Here is a 16,164-nt window from a genome sequence, read left to right as displayed (position 1 = left end):
TCCCGGGCAACCTTTTTGCCGCACTGTTCGGTGGTGTTCTGCAGCAACGCGTGCCAGGGACACCCCACTCGGCAAAGGGCCAGATTGCCCACGCACCTTCTGGCAGGTTATCACTTGCCTTTCATCTTTTCTGGCTCTCCTTTTAACCTCGGGCATTCAGTATGAGCTTCCCTCAGGTATCTCGTGACTGCTTCATCCCTCTCTGAGGTGAGTGATATTGTGTCCCACCTGTCAGCAGGGCATTGGCGCCGACATGTGATTATCATCTTTCTAGGGCCGACTATGCATATGTGCTACCCCACCCTTCTCGGTCTGCCAGTTGAGCTACTGGAAGCGATTGCCTGGCATATCCTAGGCGACAACCCCTCTTATGTGATGCGAACTCCTGCCCGGAACTCCGATCAGCATGAACGGAACTACGCAAGTTGTTTCTCTTCCACAAGACGCGACCTTAGCGCGTACACGAAGACCTGTCGTGCTGTGCGGGCCGCGTCCGAGAAGGTGTTGTATCGCTCGATAGAAGTTGCCATGCGCAGATATTGTTGGTCCTCTCCCCCACCTCCGCCACCAGTGCACGCCCGCCTTCTGATCTATCGCCCTGCATCCCGATTCCCCGAAGACGGGAAGCCTGAGTTTACCGGTAATACCCCTCTGGGCGGAGATCTTCACCTACTTCTTAGGACGCTTCGCCAGCGTCCCGATCTCGCCTCCGCAGTTCGATTGGCAGGGATTCAGGTTCCTCAATACTCTCGGCCCCAGGATCTTATCCACACCGACATATTCGCCGGTACAATCCAGCTTCTTTCACTATGTGAAAATCTGGTGGTTCTTTACGTACCTTACGTCCCACCGACCTCGATCACCTCATTCGGGATTGCCCGGAGTCTGTCACGCGCTCCTCTTATCGAAGAAGAATGGGCACCTTGCATCACAAAAGACTTCATACCTATGGACTGGGTGCGCAACCACCTATCCCAGCTCCGATTCACCTTACACGGCCCAAGCCGAGCAGTATTTCGGGCCACGAAAAAGGTACGATTGCATGGGAGCGATTGGACACGCGGACCGGTCCGGTTTTTATTCCAAGCGATTGCAGAATGCGGTGACTTTGCCGAGGAGCTGCATCTTTCTAACGTCGGTCGCATCGTTGAAGCGCCTGAAGCATGGCTGGCCATTGCTCCTCAGCTCCCTGGAGGCAGTCAGTTACGGAAGATTATCTTTGAAGAGGCAGAGCTACTCTCACTACCACCCTCCACGGGTAGCTGGCTGTTACGGAAGCTACCTCAGCTCGAAGTTATTGAATGCCGGCAGAACAAACTCCTGCAGCCATTTTCATTCCAATTGCTGCCTCCGGCTACCCGTCGATTGACGTTCATCAACGACCTCCCACATGATCGGTTTGCATCACCTATCTGCACGGCTCTCCTCGATGCCGTCGGACTCCGAATACCACAGATCATGCGGATCGAGATCACATCGCAGCTAACGGAGACTTCCTATGTCCGATTGGCAGAAAGGTGTACAGAAGTCGGTATCATATTCGACGCGACACACATCGAACCGACTGGACCGCCTTTCTCGGAACGATTCGATATCTACCTGTGAGTCCTGTTAAATTCATCTTCGCTGTAAAAAAAACTCAAGGAACACGCAGATCGCCTGTCAACTCCACGCCCAATATCGCCCTCGGCTTCCCAATGGTCCCAGCACCTGTCCCTACGGTGTATCTCCGAAAGAGATATGGATTGTTATAACTTACATTTCCGGAGCATACCAGATCAACACAATCATATCAATTTGCAAGAGGAGGTTTTCAATGGTTCAATCTTGTATACCAAGACCGCACACGCGCTACAATTCTCTCCATTCATCTACACTTTTCCTCATCCCTTCAATATGTCACTCATCCCAAACCAATTATGTAATTATATCCAATCCTTGCCTACGTGCTCGCGAAAGCTACTTAGCTGTAAATAGCGGAGAAGAACCAAGTTTTTCCAAGTGAAAGTTATTCCGAGGTCGGAGACAAACCTCGTATTTGACCCTGACTCGAGGTCCATGAGGCGCTTTGCTGAAATACGTCTTCATATTCAGCCATGGCATTGACAGCCAGTCCAACAGCATCTTCTTCTGCAACTCCCCTAATAACGTCCACCATGTCTCCTCTGTCAGAAAGCAGTGAACGACCTACATCTTCGCCTACTCAACAGCCATTCGATGTGCTCCACTTCTATAAGAACCTCTTGACTGATGAGGATGTTCGTGTGATTCCTAATGTCCTTGCTTCATATATTCATTACGCAATTATCTAGCTTCCAATGCCAATAGCTGCTGTTGCTTCCCTTACAGAACTAGTGGACCGTTCGTCCGGTGCGTTTCGCAGCATATGCTACCACGGAATTCGCTGACCTCATTCTGCAGCACAAACGATGTCACAACTGGTGCACGAGCTGCAATCGGGCGCCGACAAACTTAAGAGAGGAACTGCGAATCCGATCTCGTTATCGGCGGGATGCGACTTGTTTGTGCGCTATGTGACCACAACACGGCAGGAGCATGGTGTGAGCTGGTCAATGCTTACAGGGCTGGATCAATCTCATACTGAACAGGACTTCGCCTTATACAAAAGAGAGATCGTAGAACAAGGCCGCGCATATGTCAACCAATTACCCACAGAATCAAGGTCCAAGATTTCGAAGTTCGCGCTAGGGTTTATCCAGGATGACGCTGTTGTATGTTTGCTGCTGACACCTCGACATGATCAACCCAGTTGATGCAGTGGTATGTAGATCCTCACACATTCCTACTCTCGCGTTGTCATGCAAGCGCTACTTGCAGCACATCGAGCCCGCAAGAGGATATCGGTTTACGTGACGGAAGCTCGTCCACGATCCCTTGGGTATGTACGAGCCCTCATTTGCACGCAGTATGCTCACCATCCATCAGAGTGAAGACCGTCGCCTCGCTCGAACGTGCACAAATACCCTGCACCTTGATTTTCGACACCGCAGTTGCATATATAATGGACAAGGTCGATCTTGTATTAGTCGGGTCTGAGGCTGTTGTGGAGAGCGGTGGATTGATCAATGCTGTCGGAACGGCTGGGTTGGCTGTCATCGCGAAGGACAGCGGGCGGCCTTTCTACGCTCTTGTAGAGAGGCGAGTTGCTCCTCGGGCTCATGCTCGACAATATACTGACACGCATTCAGCTACAAGTTTCTCCGCCACTTCCCATTAAACCAATACGACCTCCCATACCTATCGAAATATCTTCCCGTTCCCGCCCAACACCCTTCTCGAGGTCTGCAAACGCCCAACGCACTTCTATCCCGCGCCTCTTCGATCGCCTCCCTTGCTGGATCAGCCCACGCCGTTGCTGTACCGCCAGCACCATCACGAGACCTACCCAGGGCGGCAATGGGCTTGCTGCACGGCACTGGCCTCGCCAACGGCATGACAAAGGAGCAGATGGACCAGAACCCGGAAGCCGACTACACTAGGCCTGAGCTGATCAGCTTGGTCGTCAGCGACGTCGGTATATTGACACCTCAAGGTGTCAGCGGCTATTTGGTCGCCGTCTTTGCGGATTGAGTTCCTCTGTGGAGGAGCGTTAACCGCACTGAGATGACTATTGTTACGGATTGATTCGCTAATTCTTGTAGAACGTGCATGGCAATATCGAGATTAATTTCCATCTGCTCGCTTCCCCGTTCGAACGCAAGTTCGGAAACTAGTTCGCGGCGTTTATCTTGGCGCTTTTTTCGACGTTTTTCTTTGCTTTGCTGGCACACCCTCGGTCATGGCCGCTACCTGACGCGTCTAGGGACTTCATCATCGTTTTCTACTGTCAACCACCACCATCCTTCCAATGGCGCCTATCGTCTCACAGGAAGTTATCGTTGCCGCTCCTGCCCAGGACCTGCTGAGGAGATCAGAATATGCCTATACCCATGCATCACCCTTTCTCATGCAGGAAGGCGGCGGTCTTTCCGCCTTCGTTCCGTCTGAAGGGGATGACTCGGACGATTATGATTTCAACGAGTTGCTGAAGACGGAGAATGAGATTCTTGTTGAAGTCCTGCATGTGTCAGGCAAGTGACATTGAACTCTCAATGTGGATGTATTCGTGCTGATTCGTACACCAGATGAGGCAGTCCGCCCCTCTGTTCTGAACGGGTCCCCAGCTGCGGACGATGTCTTTCAAGCGATCAAAGAATGGTTCATCCAGCTTTGGGAGACAATATCTGGATTTGGCAGCAGGATGTGGAAACCCATCGCAGACAAGATCGCCGAGGTCGCTGGGCAAGTCGAGAGCTTCATCAGGGCCCACCCCAAGGAGATCGCGTATACTGTCGGAGGCGTCCTCCTCACTGTGGCTCTGATCATATTTGGCGGACCGGCCATCCTAACCCTCCTTGGGTTTGGGATTTGGGGTCCTATTGCTGGTGCGCGTATTTCGCATGGGATGTGATTTTGCCCTTCTTAGATCCCTTTAGGAAGCCTCGTTGCAGTACTGCGGTCCATTGCCATGGGCGGCAGCGTCCTCCTGGTCGCCAACCTCCAGATTACGGCCGTTGTCTGTTTCATCGTGGGACTTGCACTCATCTTGTACTCTGCTCTGCATGGTTGATGCAGAGTGACTTGCGGGATGAGATCGACATGTTGCTCTGCTCTCTTTCTGCAAATGACTCTCTATCTGTTACATATGTGCTGTCTCTTGCATCAGTAGATTCATGGGCCGATGATGAAGACTTTTTGCATTGCATATATTCTAATTTCCGAAGGGCAGCGTCTAAATTTCAATTTGTGAGAACCACGCGCTCTACGGACTACCACCAGTCAAATACGAATATACTGCACACCATTTATATTGTACTGCACTCCCGACGACTTCGCGTAAAGAAGAACTTGATGAGCTGGCACGACACCTCCCTGGTGATACAAAATCCGCGCGCTTGCCGGGTAGAGGGAGTACGCTCCCTCTGCGCTTTGTATCTCTGGACCACCTATCGCAAGAACAACTGAAAGATGTCTTCCATGATACGAGCTAGTACCGCCCTCTACCGTACGCCGCTAGACTCCCTCATCATAGGCCCATTCGACTCAGCCTTTGACAGGTATCTTCGGGGTTCCGCGAGTCAACGCAATTGCCGAAGCTATCCTTCGAAACCACGTCCTTGCCAATCTCACCCCTCTTATCGCTGTCATCAAGAAGCATACATGGATCCTCCCCTGGATCGGCGGCAGCGCTTCGATCGTCAGCGTGTTAGCCTGTGCCGCACCGTTACTTCTTCCAGTAATCGGATTCGGAGCTGCGGGGATCGTACCCGGTGCGTGAACTTGCATATCCTGAACTTCCGCCGGACTAACCAGGCTAACCAGGCTTACAGGTTCGTTGGCTGCCTTCTTACAGGCTACAGCATATGGCTCTGGAATCCCTCATGGATCTCTATTCGCCCTCTGCCAATCTTTTGGCATGGGAGGGGCGGCAGGCGTCCATGCTGTCACCATCTACCAGACAATCAGCGGGACGACAGCAGCAATCACAGGCGGGGTGGGAATGAGCTCTTTCTTCAAGTGGGCTTGATTGGTGGGAAGCTGTCGTCTGGTTCGTCTTCGTAGCCTGTGCAGAGAAATGCGCTTGCAATGCTTGCACAAGCATTGTCCGTGGTACATTTCCTTGGGTATAACGGGTTGGTCTTTTCGTATTTTCTGTTCTTGTAGTGCATGTGTGTCGTTATGGATGACATGATTCCAATGGATGGTATTCGTTTGTTGTCTGAGAGAACAATGGCCCAGCCATAACAGAACCAGATTTTCTTCTTGACTTGATGGCTCATGACGAATGTTCCAGACTCAGAGGCTCAATAAGAACAGGGAGAACCTTGGGTTATTTGATTTTCCTCATCTCACAGTCAACAATACGCTCGGATCTGCAAGCGCTTGTCGGATTAAGAGGAGTCAGAAATAGATATTGATATCCTGTGCTCGGGTTCTATGACGTGTACAACACGCCTGATGACTTGACATACCGAAGAACATGAGGCACTGGCAGGTATAAAAGCCTCGCATTTTAGACCAGGGCGATATCCATCCGACGTATTTCTTGAAGTATGGCTTCACTGGTTCAAATTCGATGCTCCGATACGGATAACCTCCTTGGCCTGACGCCCGATTGGACTGACTTGCCGACAGAGGGTCACACCGCTCCCAGCCTGAATGTCAACACCAACACAGACGAAACCGTCGACACCATCGAGTTTACTAGCAATCGCGTCTCTCCGACAGACATCACCGCTCCGAGCCCAGACGTGGACACCAGGGCGGAGGACACCATCGAAACGACGGAGTCTGCTGGTCATGTCACGACCAACATTGATGCTTTCCTCGATATCCTGAAGGATAAAGGCGTCAACATTGATGCTCTCCGCGATGTGCTGAAGGATAATGCCACACTGCTTCGTTGGCTTGGCGGCGGCGTAGCGGTGGGGAGCGTTGTCGTCTGTGCAACCCCCCTGCTTCTCCCAGTTGTTGGGTTTGGCGCTGCAGGAGTCACAAGCGGTATGTTCGTTACATTTTCACTCTCTCATGGAGTGACGAGTTTTGCAGGTTCATTGGCTGCCGGCATACAGGCAGCACTGTACGGGTCGACCGTCCCTGCTGGATCGCTTTTCGCCCTCGCTCAGTCTTTCGGTGCCGGTGGTGCATTGGGCGCACAGGCCGTCGCAGCAGTGCAAGCTGGCGGTGCTGTGACGGGGGCGATCTCTGCCGGAGTAGGGGCGTTGGGTGCGTATTTGAAGCGTTGAATGCTGCACTCGTCGTGTCGTGTGACAGGTATGAATACGGAGAAATGTGCGGTGTTGGTTGATCGATGGTTGGCGTTTCGGCTTCTCTTTCCGTTTTGCTCGTCTCCGTGTTGATATAACTGTGATGAACTGTATATGTTCGTTTCTAAGTTGAAAAGAGGTACAATATCTACCCCCTTATGCTTAGAGCCACATATATAATGAATTGTATGAATATTAAAATATGTGTTTATTCAATAGAGATTTCACAGCATTACCCAATATTGGCGTTTGGTGGATTACCGGTCATATATCGTCCTGCCCCGAGTCGGCGATGGACAAGGCAAAGGATTAATATTGATCGAGCAGACGACGGAGGCGAGGCAAGAGACGACGAGGACATTCAAAGCGGTGTTGTCAAAGAGTAATTCAGATGGCGGCAGAGAAGAACAACATCGTTGCCGTATCACACTGTGTAAACTCTTCTTCTCCTGTCCGCTGCCAGCGCATATATCTAGCCGTCATCATCGTCGACGACAGTCCCAACTCTCCACTCGCAACACACCATGGGCGCATTCTTCTCTCTCCTCTCGTCTCTCTTCGCAATATCAGGACCAGCTAGACTCTGGGTTCCAACTACACCAACAGAATTCGACATACTCGCATCTTCCAGTACAGCAGCAAACGGTACAGTCCCGAACGGCGCGGACAAGGAGAAAGACATCATAGAAGGAACAGAAAGGACAGAGAAACTGTCTATTGCAGCGTTTGTTAAGCAAGCCGTGCCCTCTCTGTTCGAGCCGTTCAAGCCTACATGGTTCCTCATCGGGTCCCTCATCTTCCACCTCTCTGCCCAATGAAGCTGACGAGCAGGAGGATAGGGGACACCTGCAGACAGCCTACTGCGTCGTAGGCGACTTCACCAAAGTAAACCAAGTACACTATACCCGGTTCGCACTCCCCAACCCCGTGCTCAGCTCCTACTAACACTCCAACAGTAAGATCCTCACTGTCCCAGAGGGCGGCTCCATCGCGATCGACGTAGCGGGCTCGCCTTCCTTACCTCCTACAACACCTATCTTGGTCGTGTGTCACGGATTGGCCGGAGGGTCGCATGAGAGCTATGTGAGGGACGTACTGTCGGTCGTCACGAGGCCTAAAGAAGAAGGAGGGTGGGGCTGGAGGGGCGTGGTCTGCAACTTCCGGGGATGTACGTACTTGCTTCCCCACCTCGCTACTCCGTGTCTAACACGATCTGTTCCTCGTAGGCGGTGGGTCGAAGCTCACCTCCTCCCAACTGTACTCCGCTGGGTATACGAACGACCTCCGCACGGCCCTTCTCTACCTCTCCGTCCGTTTCCCAGGCGCGCCAATGGTCGGGAGTGGCTTCTCACTAGGAGCGTGCGTGCTCACACGCTACTTGGGAGAAGAAGGGGAGCGCAGTCGGTTAAAAGCAGGGATGACGCTCGGCTGTCCTTGGGACTTGTACAAGAACTCTCAGAGGTACCGTCTCTCCTCCCCTTCCCCTAGGCCGCTCAGTGCATGACTGACGTGAATATCATCATTCGCAGGTTGGAAGGAAACTGGTTCTACAGGAACACGTACAGCAAAGCCATGGGCACCAACCTCCGCTTGGTCATCAAACCCCACCTGTCGGAAATCCTAGCTCACCCCCTGGGGCAGAGTATCAAGCCCGACATTGATGCGCTCTACCGGATCCGCTCGCCTTCTCTCAAAACCGTGGACACCTTTGTGGTACGTCACTGTCCTTTCCCTCCCCACACTAGGCTGATCATCCCCCGCTCCGCTCAGACTAGACACCTCGGTGGCCCGAGCCCGCCATTCCCCTTCCCCAGCGCGGACGCATACTACAAATGGGCCTCATGCCACCGTTCCCTCTCGTCCATCCGCGTACCCTACCTAGGCGTGAACGCAGATGACGACCCGATCATCATGGGCCATAAACTACCCCTGGAAGAGACGCAAGCCAGTAGCTGGTGCGCGCTGGCCGTGACGAGGGGTGGTGGGCATCTAGGTTGGTTCACAGGGGGCGGCAGTCCCCCTAAACGGCGAGTCTCCTTTCTCCCCTTCTGGCGCAGTTACTGACCCATAGCCTGGTTAGGTGGATCCGCACCCCTATCCTCCAATTCGTCCGCGCCGCTATGGAAGACTACGTCCCTCCCTCAGGGAGGAGCACCTTCGGCTGGGGAAAGAAAGACGGCTGGGTGTACCAGGTGGACGATGCTGGCTTGAGAGGGGAGGTCGTGATTGGATACAGGGAGGAAGAGGGAGAGGAGGGGATCGAGGGTGCTGAGGAGCTGGCTGGGGGGAAGCTTGCGGGTTTGTAGGCTGTGCTCGCTGAGAGTTGGGAGGGGCTTGGAGGATAGATAGAGATGGTGGCGGAGTTTGCGGCTACTTAGAGCTATGGTAGAGTATTTAATAGACTGTGTCTTGATTTAGCCACAACGGGGCAAGTACCGACACTGGCCGTGAGTTACAGTATCATTCTCGTTGTGTACGGAGCGCCAAACTACATAGGAATACAAGGTATGGATCGTTTTAGGGTATCAATATGTCCGAAACTTGAAAGTCATGGGATGAAGATGTCCTTGGGAGAGGAAGGGAAAGGAAGCATGTGAGCGTGTTCGGGTTGAGCATTTGATCATGGTTGATAGGTAGTTCTGCGAGCGGACGGATATGTTGTCTTGTATGTAGACGCATGCTTGTCGTAGTGATTGCGCGAGGATGTTACCACGAGATGGTTTTTTTTGGGGAACTCGACGTCTCAGACGCCCGACCTATAGCATCAGACAGCTGCTGCAACTCGAATCAGTTCCAATACATCTCAAACACCGACCCTTCGCATACCTATGACGGCAAACCCGTCGGCGTCTGCAGGTTCAACTTCGGCTTGTCGCACCCCTCCCTTCCCCTCCCTGCGCCCTCATCTCACAAGCCTCACACGCCCCCGGCAGCGTCCTCCCCACCACCTCAACACGTTTCACAGACCCGCAGTGTTCCCAGCCGTGTTTCTGCGCACGGGGGCAACGGGAGAGGAGTTCCGATGTCTGGAAGTGGAGCGAGTGGGTGAGGAGGAGGCAGTCCCTGTAGGGAGAGCGGGAGAGGAGGAGGTTGCACATGTTGTTTTCTTTGAGGGAGGGATGATGCGGTGGAGTAAGGCAAAAGAGATGGAGTGGAGAGGGAAGGGGTAAGCGCTCGAGTAGAGGGTCGAGGAGCCAAAGACTAAGCGCTCGTCTGCGTCTGTGTCTGTCTGTCTGCGGCTTCCCTCCCCCCTCCCTATATACGTCCTTTCCCGAAAATCTTGCCGCTAGGAACGTCCACCCCCAACCGTCAGAGCACGCAACAGAGCGTGGAGCACAAGGCACGGAGCGCAAGCAGGGCAAGGAGCCGGCCGCGGGTAGCAGTAGCAGAAGGATCTAGCCACACCAGCCTGAGCATCCGGTAGCGAGTATCCTCATCCTCCGGAATCTCCCAGCGCTTGAGCAAACAAGGATCAGCTAGATCTTTTGTGGATGTTTGTCGACCGGGGGAGGGATAGGCGGGGGCGGTTGCGTTCTCATCCAGGGCAGGCGAGCACTGCTTCTGTCCTAGGGGCATGGGTGATGAACATTCAGATGAAGAGAGGATCAGGCACGCTGGCAGCTGATCCACAAATGAAAATTTGATGAATTAGCCTGTGTCGGAGATTTCAGTTATTTGCAGACAGAGCGGGGTTGGGACGGTCACTGCCATATAAACAAGGGCAGTGTATCACGTGTTCCGGAGTGCCGCATGTTCAAAGCGCCGAGACAATGATATTCCTCGGTCTTTGGTATGGTCGAACAATCACCCGAAAATCAATTTTCGCTCTAAGTGGAATGTCAATGGATTGTTTTCGGATGATGGACTTGGGCCCAGAGCTCGGGGGCCGAGGAGTTGCCGATCCCGGACGGAGGGCGGTGCACTCTCTGTACTCCTTCGGGCCGATCTTGTTACCTCATGGCAAACACTCAATATTCGCTGGAAGACCGGTTATGGCTTTTCAGGCTTAGGAGGGCCTCACGAGCTAATGAATGAATCGCCCAACCTTTCCGCGCTACCGGCGTATCGGAGAGTAGTGGCCTCCGAAGGGCAAAGCACAGACCCTTATTTTGATTTCCTTCTTTATCCGTCTACATGTGTCTCCTTCCTGCCGTCCCAACGCTCGCGGAACCCACACCCACATCCCCAAGCTATCCCATACAAATGCACATCCCAGGCACTCATTTTCCCGGCCTATGGACGAGCGTCGGACTCGCCTGGTTAACAGGCATCACAAACAGTTCCGCGATGTTGATGTGCGGCGGGCGAGCAGCGACCCACACGATCTCTTCCGCGACGTCCTTCCCGACCACTAGCATTCCGTTAGCGTGCCACTAACATGGAGCGAGGACGTGCGGGGAAAGGGAAGGGGGGGGGGGACGTACGAGGCTCGAGCCCTTGGTAGACTTTGTCGGCCGCACTTTGGTCCCCGTGGAACCTCACGACCGAGAACCCGGTCTCTACCAGCCCTGAGCGCACCATATCAGCCTCCATTCACAGGCACGTATCAGGCGTTCCAGCCCGAGGAAGGTGATGGACGCACCAGGCTGGATCTCGGTTACCCTTATGGGCGTATCTACCACTTCGCGCAGCAAGCTCTGGCTAAAAGAGCGCACAGCAGCCTTGGTAGCACAGTAGATCCCTCCTCCGGCATACGCTTCCCGCCCCGCGACAGAGCCGATATTGATGACGTGTCCTGAGGCGCGGGCTTTGAAGTCTGCCATGTGTTAGGATGCGGGATGGGAAGGCGGTGGGAGGGTAAGAGCGCACCCTTGATGAACAGCTGGGTAATACGGATCAGCCCGTAGACGTTTGTCTCGAACATAGCGGCCATCTCGTCCTCCTTAATATCCCCAATCTTATCCACACCCAGAACAAACCCTGCGTTGTTCACTATTTTCCGATCAGCTCGCGTACTCTAAACAAGGAAGGAAGGACGGCACCGAGAATGTCGACATTCTGCAGCTCAGCAGGGATCTTCGCTTTAAGCCCTTCGACCTGCTTGGCATCCGACACATCTAGCACGATGGGCGCGATCTTCCCCCCTGCTTGGACGCCAGCGGCTTTGTGTGCTGCTGAAGCAGCTTCGGCGACGGCGTTGAGCTTGTCTGCACGCCGTGCTAGGAGGATGAGATTTGATCCTGCCTGGAGGAGGTTAGCTCCTTCGCTAGCAAGAGAAGGGCAGGCTACCTTTGCGAAGAGGATCGCTGCTTCCTAATACGAGATGAGCGCATATATGCAGCTGTTAACGAGCTACGCACCGCGCCTATGCCACCACTAGCACCGGTGATAAGGACGACCTTGTTCTCCAGCCTCTGGGTGCTGAACACGGACATGATACTGCTGTTGTTGTTGCTGTAAGCTATAGATCGCGCGAGAGAACGACGAAGGAGAGTAGAAGGACGAAAGATGGTGGTAGGACGAAGAGAGAGCATATATATGCCCTTGAGGCTCAAGGTGTGCTGGACTCCATCCTGCCATATGCGTATGCGCTCTGGCGTGCTTGGTGTGGAGGTTTCACAACAGCGTCGGAGTTATCGGCCAGGGTTTCTGCTTTTGGGAATACACTAACGCCGATTGAGGGTTTATTTCCGCGTCCAAATAGGACATGGTCCGTGCACTTTCAACAAACCTATAGATTGCGCTCTGTTGGTACAGGGATCTGCACCCTTCCCCTTGACCTCTCGTTTGATACTGTGCATCCGACATGCACTTCCCTTGCTTGTATCAGTGCATCTGGCGTGATGTATCCTTGTGGATCACAGTATCATTCCTCAGACTCAACTCAACCACTTCTTATCCCGGTGCTCGATGCCTGGTCAACCAATCCTATCCATCTCGGTGTTCCCCTATGCTCCCGTTACTTGGGAACGCATGTCTCCAACACTGATCCGGTTGTCCCTCTCCATGCAGTCTTTCAAGGCTGTTACCGAGTAGACGGATTCGGTCAGTGTTCGAGTCACGCCTACTGACCATGCCGGCATCCCTCGTACGCATCTCCTGAAGAGCGTTCTCCAAACTTACAAATCGAGCTAATGGCGACAAAAGGTTGATCTCGCAGCTCTGTTTACGCCTCGCATGCTGGTGGCTCGTTGAGCGGACGCCTGACGACTACACCAATCGCCGTCGGGACTGACAGCGAATTCTGCTATTCCAGTCCTTGTCAAACGGATTGGTGTCCGCGTCAGGTGTCCCACGTTCTTCACTTCCGTCTTCTGGGTGTGTTGCAACTGTTCAATCTCGCGGATGCCAGGGGGCAGACAGCTTTACCTGCCATCCTTTTCTGTGCGGCTGTCAATCCGGGTTTGGGGAGCTTGTTGTGGAACGCATGTCTTCAACACTGATGACGTAGAGGTCTGTACAGTTAGCCAAGGGTACTGTTACTGGAAGGCTAATGTTGTCAGTGTTCAAGTATTGCGGACCACTTGCAGTTGGCGGGCTGTTCAGACTCAAGTCACACTCAACTATTCTCGGGGAGGCAGGCAACTGAACTCGAGGACAGACTCTTGTCCGCCAGCCCATTGCCCTACCGAAGCGGTCCTCTGATGGACAGCCCTCATGCAGCGCACATTCTGTCACCGCCAATTGCAGCTTGCTTGGGACATTTCCAGCAGGCTCGATTGTTGGGTGCCTCGAACCGTGTTCTTGCGCAAGCAGAGATATTGACATTGTTGCATTCTATTTCCTTTGTCTATTCCTTGGTGTTCCCATATAAATCCCGTTCAATGTCGATTGTTCTCATAACGAATACCTAAACGCCAAATTCTCCCAATCTGTGCGGTCCTTCTCGACGTGCATGATCCCATCCGCACTTCCAAAATCGGTTTCGGTCCTCCCAGTCTGTTCGCCAACCTTCTCCGTCCCTTCCTCTTCCCTCTCCGGGGGTGGCAAGCGATCCCTCCTTGCATTCTCCCTTGCCCATGTCACTGCCAAGAGGGCCGAGCCGAAAATCGTAAACGACATAACGACGATAATGCTTATCCACGTCGTCCTGTACTTCTCCGGTGCTTGAGCAGTGTTCACCAGATAGGGGCCAACGATATTCCCCACGTTATAACCCACGAACACGGCCGCAGTCGCACATGCCTTCTTGCTCCCACCAGCGATGTTATTGCTCGCCAGAGCGAGGAGGAGCACGTACGGCGCGCCGAAGATGGGCAGCAGGTAGTACCCGAAGAGCGCTACGCCCGGAGGGTGCCAGGAAGCGCGCCAGATGATGATCCCGCCTGCCATGACGGGGAGGCAGGTGAGGGCGAGCAGGAGACAGCGGATGTTACGATATCGGCTCTGTGGGGGATGAGCGGGACTGTTAAGGAGAGAGGAAGGTGCGTACGGCTAGGAATCCAGAGATGTAGATCGCTACGCATGTGGTTGCGCCTCCAGGAGTCTGGAGTACGATAGACCGCAAGCTCGAATACCCAAAGGACTGCATGAGGGTGAGCATTCGATCCAAGGAGGATACTCGTGCATGCGCACTTTGATAATCAGACTACCAAACGCGGTCACACCCCCATTGCAGACATATATCGCCGCTCCCATAGCGCCCATCAACCACACCTTCCAGTCACACGCCGCCTCCCTTACCTGGTACCACTTGAGCACCCTGCTATCTGCGCCTGCTAGGTTACCCCTCATGCGGCTCAGGAGTATCCTCCGCTCTTTCTCGTTGAACCACCTGTGGCTGGTAGCTGGCGAGTCGGGGAGAAGGAAGAGGAGGAGGACAGACCAGAGCAGCGTGAGTGAGCCGGCGAAGAGGTACATGTATTTCCACCCTGGGAGGGGCGCGGTCTGGGAGGCGGAACCGATACCCCAGTTTATGAGGCCGGAGAAGATTGTAAAGAGGCCGGTGGCGGAGTACCAGATGCCTAGGCGGAGGGGGAGCTCGGAGCGCGTGTACCACATGCTGCTTACTGGGCGAGGTGAGATTGGGACAGGGGAGAGGGTGAGGGGCATACCGAGGACAAAGCCTGGGGAAACGGCGGACTCCACCAGACCGAGGAAGAAACGTTGGACTACAGCACCAGGGAAGGAGGTAACCGTGACTGTTAAGATGACGATCACTCCCCATACCTAGGTAGGTATGTCGTTAGAACGCGGAGAGGTATTGGAGAGCGGCACGTACGAAGATCAGTGTCGATAACGCTTTCGCAACCGGGAGACGCTGGAGAAGGAGGGCGATAGGAAGCACGCCGACGATATAACCCCAATAAAAGGCAGCAGTGCTTCAACGCCATAGATGTCAGTAATACCCAGAGATCCATAGTGTTACATGCGCACGCGGTCGAGTATCGTAATGTGCTCATCGTGTTCGTTCCAGGCACAGACGTCTGCAGCTGCAGATCCGCAAGCATTCCAAACAGCGCCCCGCTCGAGAAGACGAACTTGTCATACTATTCTCGTGTCAGCATTTGGATACACGGAGTGAAAGGAGATACGCACGAATTGCAGGCCATAGGAAAAGGTAAGGACAGGCATAAGCAGCAAATCTACTTTCCACAACACCCTACTCGCCTCCTGCGGTGTCCAACCAGGATCGTCCTGTATCGGAGTGTGCACACCGGCAGCTTCTTCAGCCTTGGATGGCACAGAATCTTGGACGAGTGCCATCGTGAACGTCGAGGATGGTGGGCAAGTTGAGAGCCGCACTGCAGACCGTCCAGTCGGCCGAAACGAGTCGAATGCGTGATGATCAACGAGGTGTTCTCACGCTCCGGACAAATTTTCCGGACTTCTCTGACCGAGTTTGGCTACTCCCGTTGGCTGTTTAGTGGATAGATACCAATTGCAGATGGTGGACAACGATGTTATCGGTGTTGTTTGTCGGCATTATTGCGCAAGCGAGGAAATTTATTCTTGGTGAACACGTTCAGGGTGTGGGCCCTCTGGGCGGAGGAATGAGGGCGACAATTCTTCATTCCTCCCATCATATCTGGCCGCTTCTAACCTTACCAATCCAAAATAAAGCATGCTGATGTATGATTATACCATCAAGTCCTCTTGCCACCACCTGAAATACAAGTGACTCGTACCCTCCTGCGAAATACATCGATTGCTGTCGTCACGCACATGCCCAGTCAAGTGATGGAATGGAGATATCGAAAGAGGATTAGGATGTCCGATCTCCAATCTTTGCAATTCTTCACACACAGCAGGACAGCTGGACACCTGATTGAAACACAAAACCCCCTTCGTCGCTCGAAATATGCACAAGACCGTCCGTTTGGCGAACAAGGGCTGTACGAGCGCTGGAATTGGGACACTTAGCCATGGGAACATCTGCTGCGCACCTGAAGTCTGG

The 16,164-nt window shown here is 53.5% G+C and overlaps 9 protein-coding genes across 9 annotated transcripts; 7 read left to right on the top strand and 2 right to left on the bottom strand.

Moving 5' to 3' along the window:
• Nucleotides 1-125: 125 nt before the first annotated feature.
• Nucleotides 126-1,754, top strand: DACRYDRAFT_119974 (uncharacterized protein; the record flags this gene model as incomplete). The annotated part of the gene is made up of 3 exons (XM_040770908.1): nucleotides 126-207; nucleotides 275-1,601; nucleotides 1,655-1,754. Exons 2-3 carry the CDS (start codon nucleotides 283-285, stop codon nucleotides 1,752-1,754), a joined length of 1,419 nt encoding a protein of 472 aa, XP_040623523.1. The 5' UTR covers nucleotides 126-207; nucleotides 275-282.
• A 402-nt stretch (nucleotides 1,755-2,156) lies between these two features.
• On the top strand, nucleotides 2,157-3,591 carry DACRYDRAFT_112572 (nagb/rpia/CoA transferase-like protein; the record flags this gene model as incomplete). The annotated part of the gene is made up of 7 exons (XM_040769444.1): nucleotides 2,157-2,258; nucleotides 2,313-2,370; nucleotides 2,422-2,561; nucleotides 2,610-2,732; nucleotides 2,790-2,899; nucleotides 2,947-3,151; nucleotides 3,217-3,591. 7 exons carry the CDS (start codon nucleotides 2,157-2,159, stop codon nucleotides 3,589-3,591), a joined length of 1,113 nt encoding a protein of 370 aa, XP_040623522.1.
• Nucleotides 3,592-3,868: 277 nt separating this feature from the next.
• Nucleotides 3,869-4,630, top strand: DACRYDRAFT_112571 (uncharacterized protein; the record flags this gene model as incomplete). The annotated part of the gene is made up of 3 exons (XM_040769443.1): nucleotides 3,869-4,084; nucleotides 4,151-4,445; nucleotides 4,497-4,630. 3 exons carry the CDS (start codon nucleotides 3,869-3,871, stop codon nucleotides 4,628-4,630), a joined length of 645 nt encoding a protein of 214 aa, XP_040623521.1.
• A 398-nt stretch (nucleotides 4,631-5,028) lies between these two features.
• Nucleotides 5,029-5,587, top strand: DACRYDRAFT_112570 (uncharacterized protein; the record flags this gene model as incomplete). Its single annotated transcript, XM_040769442.1, has 3 exons — nucleotides 5,029-5,065; nucleotides 5,118-5,330; nucleotides 5,391-5,587. 3 exons carry the CDS (start codon nucleotides 5,029-5,031, stop codon nucleotides 5,585-5,587), a joined length of 447 nt encoding a protein of 148 aa, XP_040623520.1.
• A 403-nt stretch (nucleotides 5,588-5,990) lies between these two features.
• DACRYDRAFT_25571 (uncharacterized protein) lies at nucleotides 5,991-7,062 on the top strand. The gene is made up of 2 exons (XM_040774223.1): nucleotides 5,991-6,561; nucleotides 6,610-7,062. Exons 1-2 carry the CDS (start codon nucleotides 6,114-6,116, stop codon nucleotides 6,804-6,806), a joined length of 645 nt encoding a protein of 214 aa, XP_040623519.1. The 5' UTR covers nucleotides 5,991-6,113; the 3' UTR covers nucleotides 6,807-7,062.
• Nucleotides 7,063-7,351: 289 nt separating this feature from the next.
• On the top strand, nucleotides 7,352-9,137 carry DACRYDRAFT_119970 (AB-hydrolase YheT; the record flags this gene model as incomplete). Its single annotated transcript, XM_040770907.1, has 7 exons — nucleotides 7,352-7,614; nucleotides 7,667-7,735; nucleotides 7,784-7,995; nucleotides 8,054-8,288; nucleotides 8,357-8,540; nucleotides 8,598-8,854; nucleotides 8,908-9,137. The coding sequence occupies 7 exons, from the start codon at nucleotides 7,352-7,354 to the stop codon at nucleotides 9,131-9,133; spliced, it is 1,446 nt and encodes a 481-aa protein (XP_040623518.1). The 3' UTR covers nucleotides 9,134-9,137.
• Nucleotides 9,138-9,408: 271 nt separating this feature from the next.
• Nucleotides 9,409-9,914, top strand: DACRYDRAFT_25570 (uncharacterized protein). The gene is made up of 2 exons (XM_040774222.1): nucleotides 9,409-9,617; nucleotides 9,761-9,914. Exons 1-2 carry the CDS (start codon nucleotides 9,544-9,546, stop codon nucleotides 9,894-9,896), a joined length of 210 nt encoding a protein of 69 aa, XP_040623517.1. The 5' UTR covers nucleotides 9,409-9,543; the 3' UTR covers nucleotides 9,897-9,914.
• Nucleotides 9,915-10,902: 988 nt separating this feature from the next.
• DACRYDRAFT_25569 (NADP-binding protein) lies at nucleotides 10,903-12,299 on the bottom strand. The gene is made up of 7 exons (XM_040774221.1): nucleotides 12,128-12,299; nucleotides 12,057-12,080; nucleotides 11,810-12,011; nucleotides 11,637-11,759; nucleotides 11,410-11,583; nucleotides 11,252-11,335; nucleotides 10,903-11,178 (listed from the first exon to the last, which is right to left on the bottom strand). Exons 1-7 carry the CDS (start codon nucleotides 12,200-12,202, stop codon nucleotides 11,048-11,050), a joined length of 813 nt encoding a protein of 270 aa, XP_040623516.1. The 5' UTR covers nucleotides 12,203-12,299; the 3' UTR covers nucleotides 10,903-11,047.
• Nucleotides 12,300-12,687: 388 nt separating this feature from the next.
• On the bottom strand, nucleotides 12,688-15,566 carry DACRYDRAFT_25568 (MFS general substrate transporter). Its single transcript, XM_040774220.1, has 9 exons — nucleotides 15,306-15,566; nucleotides 15,144-15,256; nucleotides 14,989-15,088; nucleotides 14,822-14,936; nucleotides 14,343-14,776; nucleotides 14,200-14,292; nucleotides 13,271-14,153; nucleotides 12,915-13,220; nucleotides 12,688-12,855 (listed from the first exon to the last, which is right to left on the bottom strand). The coding sequence occupies exons 1-7, from the start codon at nucleotides 15,471-15,473 to the stop codon at nucleotides 13,605-13,607; spliced, it is 1,572 nt and encodes a 523-aa protein (XP_040623515.1). The 5' UTR covers nucleotides 15,474-15,566; the 3' UTR covers nucleotides 12,688-12,855; nucleotides 12,915-13,220; nucleotides 13,271-13,604.
• Nucleotides 15,567-16,164: the final 598 nt, after the last annotated feature.

The sequence above is a fragment of the Dacryopinax primogenitus genome, assembly GCF_000292625.1.
Source record: "Dacryopinax primogenitus strain DJM-731 SS1 chromosome Unknown DACRYscaffold_28, whole genome shotgun sequence".
Taxonomy (NCBI): domain Eukaryota; kingdom Fungi; phylum Basidiomycota; class Dacrymycetes; order Dacrymycetales; family Dacrymycetaceae; genus Dacryopinax; species Dacryopinax primogenitus.
The sequence above is the reverse complement of the archived record's forward strand: the minus strand, read 5'-3'. Positions and strand labels throughout refer to the sequence as shown.

Bases quoted from the DNA above. Each gene is read 5' to 3' on its own strand.
- DACRYDRAFT_25570 (XM_040774222.1), top strand. From the start codon at position 9,544: ATGGTTTTTTTTGGGGAACTCGACGTCTCAGACGCCCGACCTATAGCA. The intron at 9,618-9,760 runs GTTCCAATACAT...CGCCCCCGGCAG, and splicing joins AGCTGCTGCAACTCGAATCA to CGTCCTCCCCACCACCTCAA.
- DACRYDRAFT_25571 (XM_040774223.1), top strand. From the start codon at position 6,114: ATGGCTTCACTGGTTCAAATTCGATGCTCCGATACGGATAACCTCCTT. The intron at 6,562-6,609 runs GTATGTTCGTTA...CGAGTTTTGCAG, and splicing joins CGCTGCAGGAGTCACAAGCG to GTTCATTGGCTGCCGGCATA.
- DACRYDRAFT_25569 (XM_040774221.1), bottom strand. From the start codon at position 12,202: ATGTCCGTGTTCAGCACCCAGAGGCTGGAGAACAAGGTCGTCCTTATC. The intron at 11,336-11,409 runs GTGCGTCCATCA...TGGTGCGCTCAG, and splicing joins GGTAACCGAGATCCAGCCTG to GGCTGGTAGAGACCGGGTTC. The intron at 11,179-11,251 runs GTACGTCCCCCC...ACGGAATGCTAG, and splicing joins CTACCAAGGGCTCGAGCCTC to TGGTCGGGAAGGACGTCGCG.
- DACRYDRAFT_25568 (XM_040774220.1), bottom strand. From the start codon at position 15,473: ATGGCACTCGTCCAAGATTCTGTGCCATCCAAGGCTGAAGAAGCTGCC. The intron at 15,089-15,143 runs GTGCGCATGTAA...ATGGCGTTGAAG, and splicing joins ACATTACGATACTCGACCGC to CACTGCTGCCTTTTATTGGG. The intron at 14,293-14,342 runs GTGCGCATGCAC...ACCCTCATGCAG, and splicing joins TTGGTAGTCTGATTATCAAA to TCCTTTGGGTATTCGAGCTT.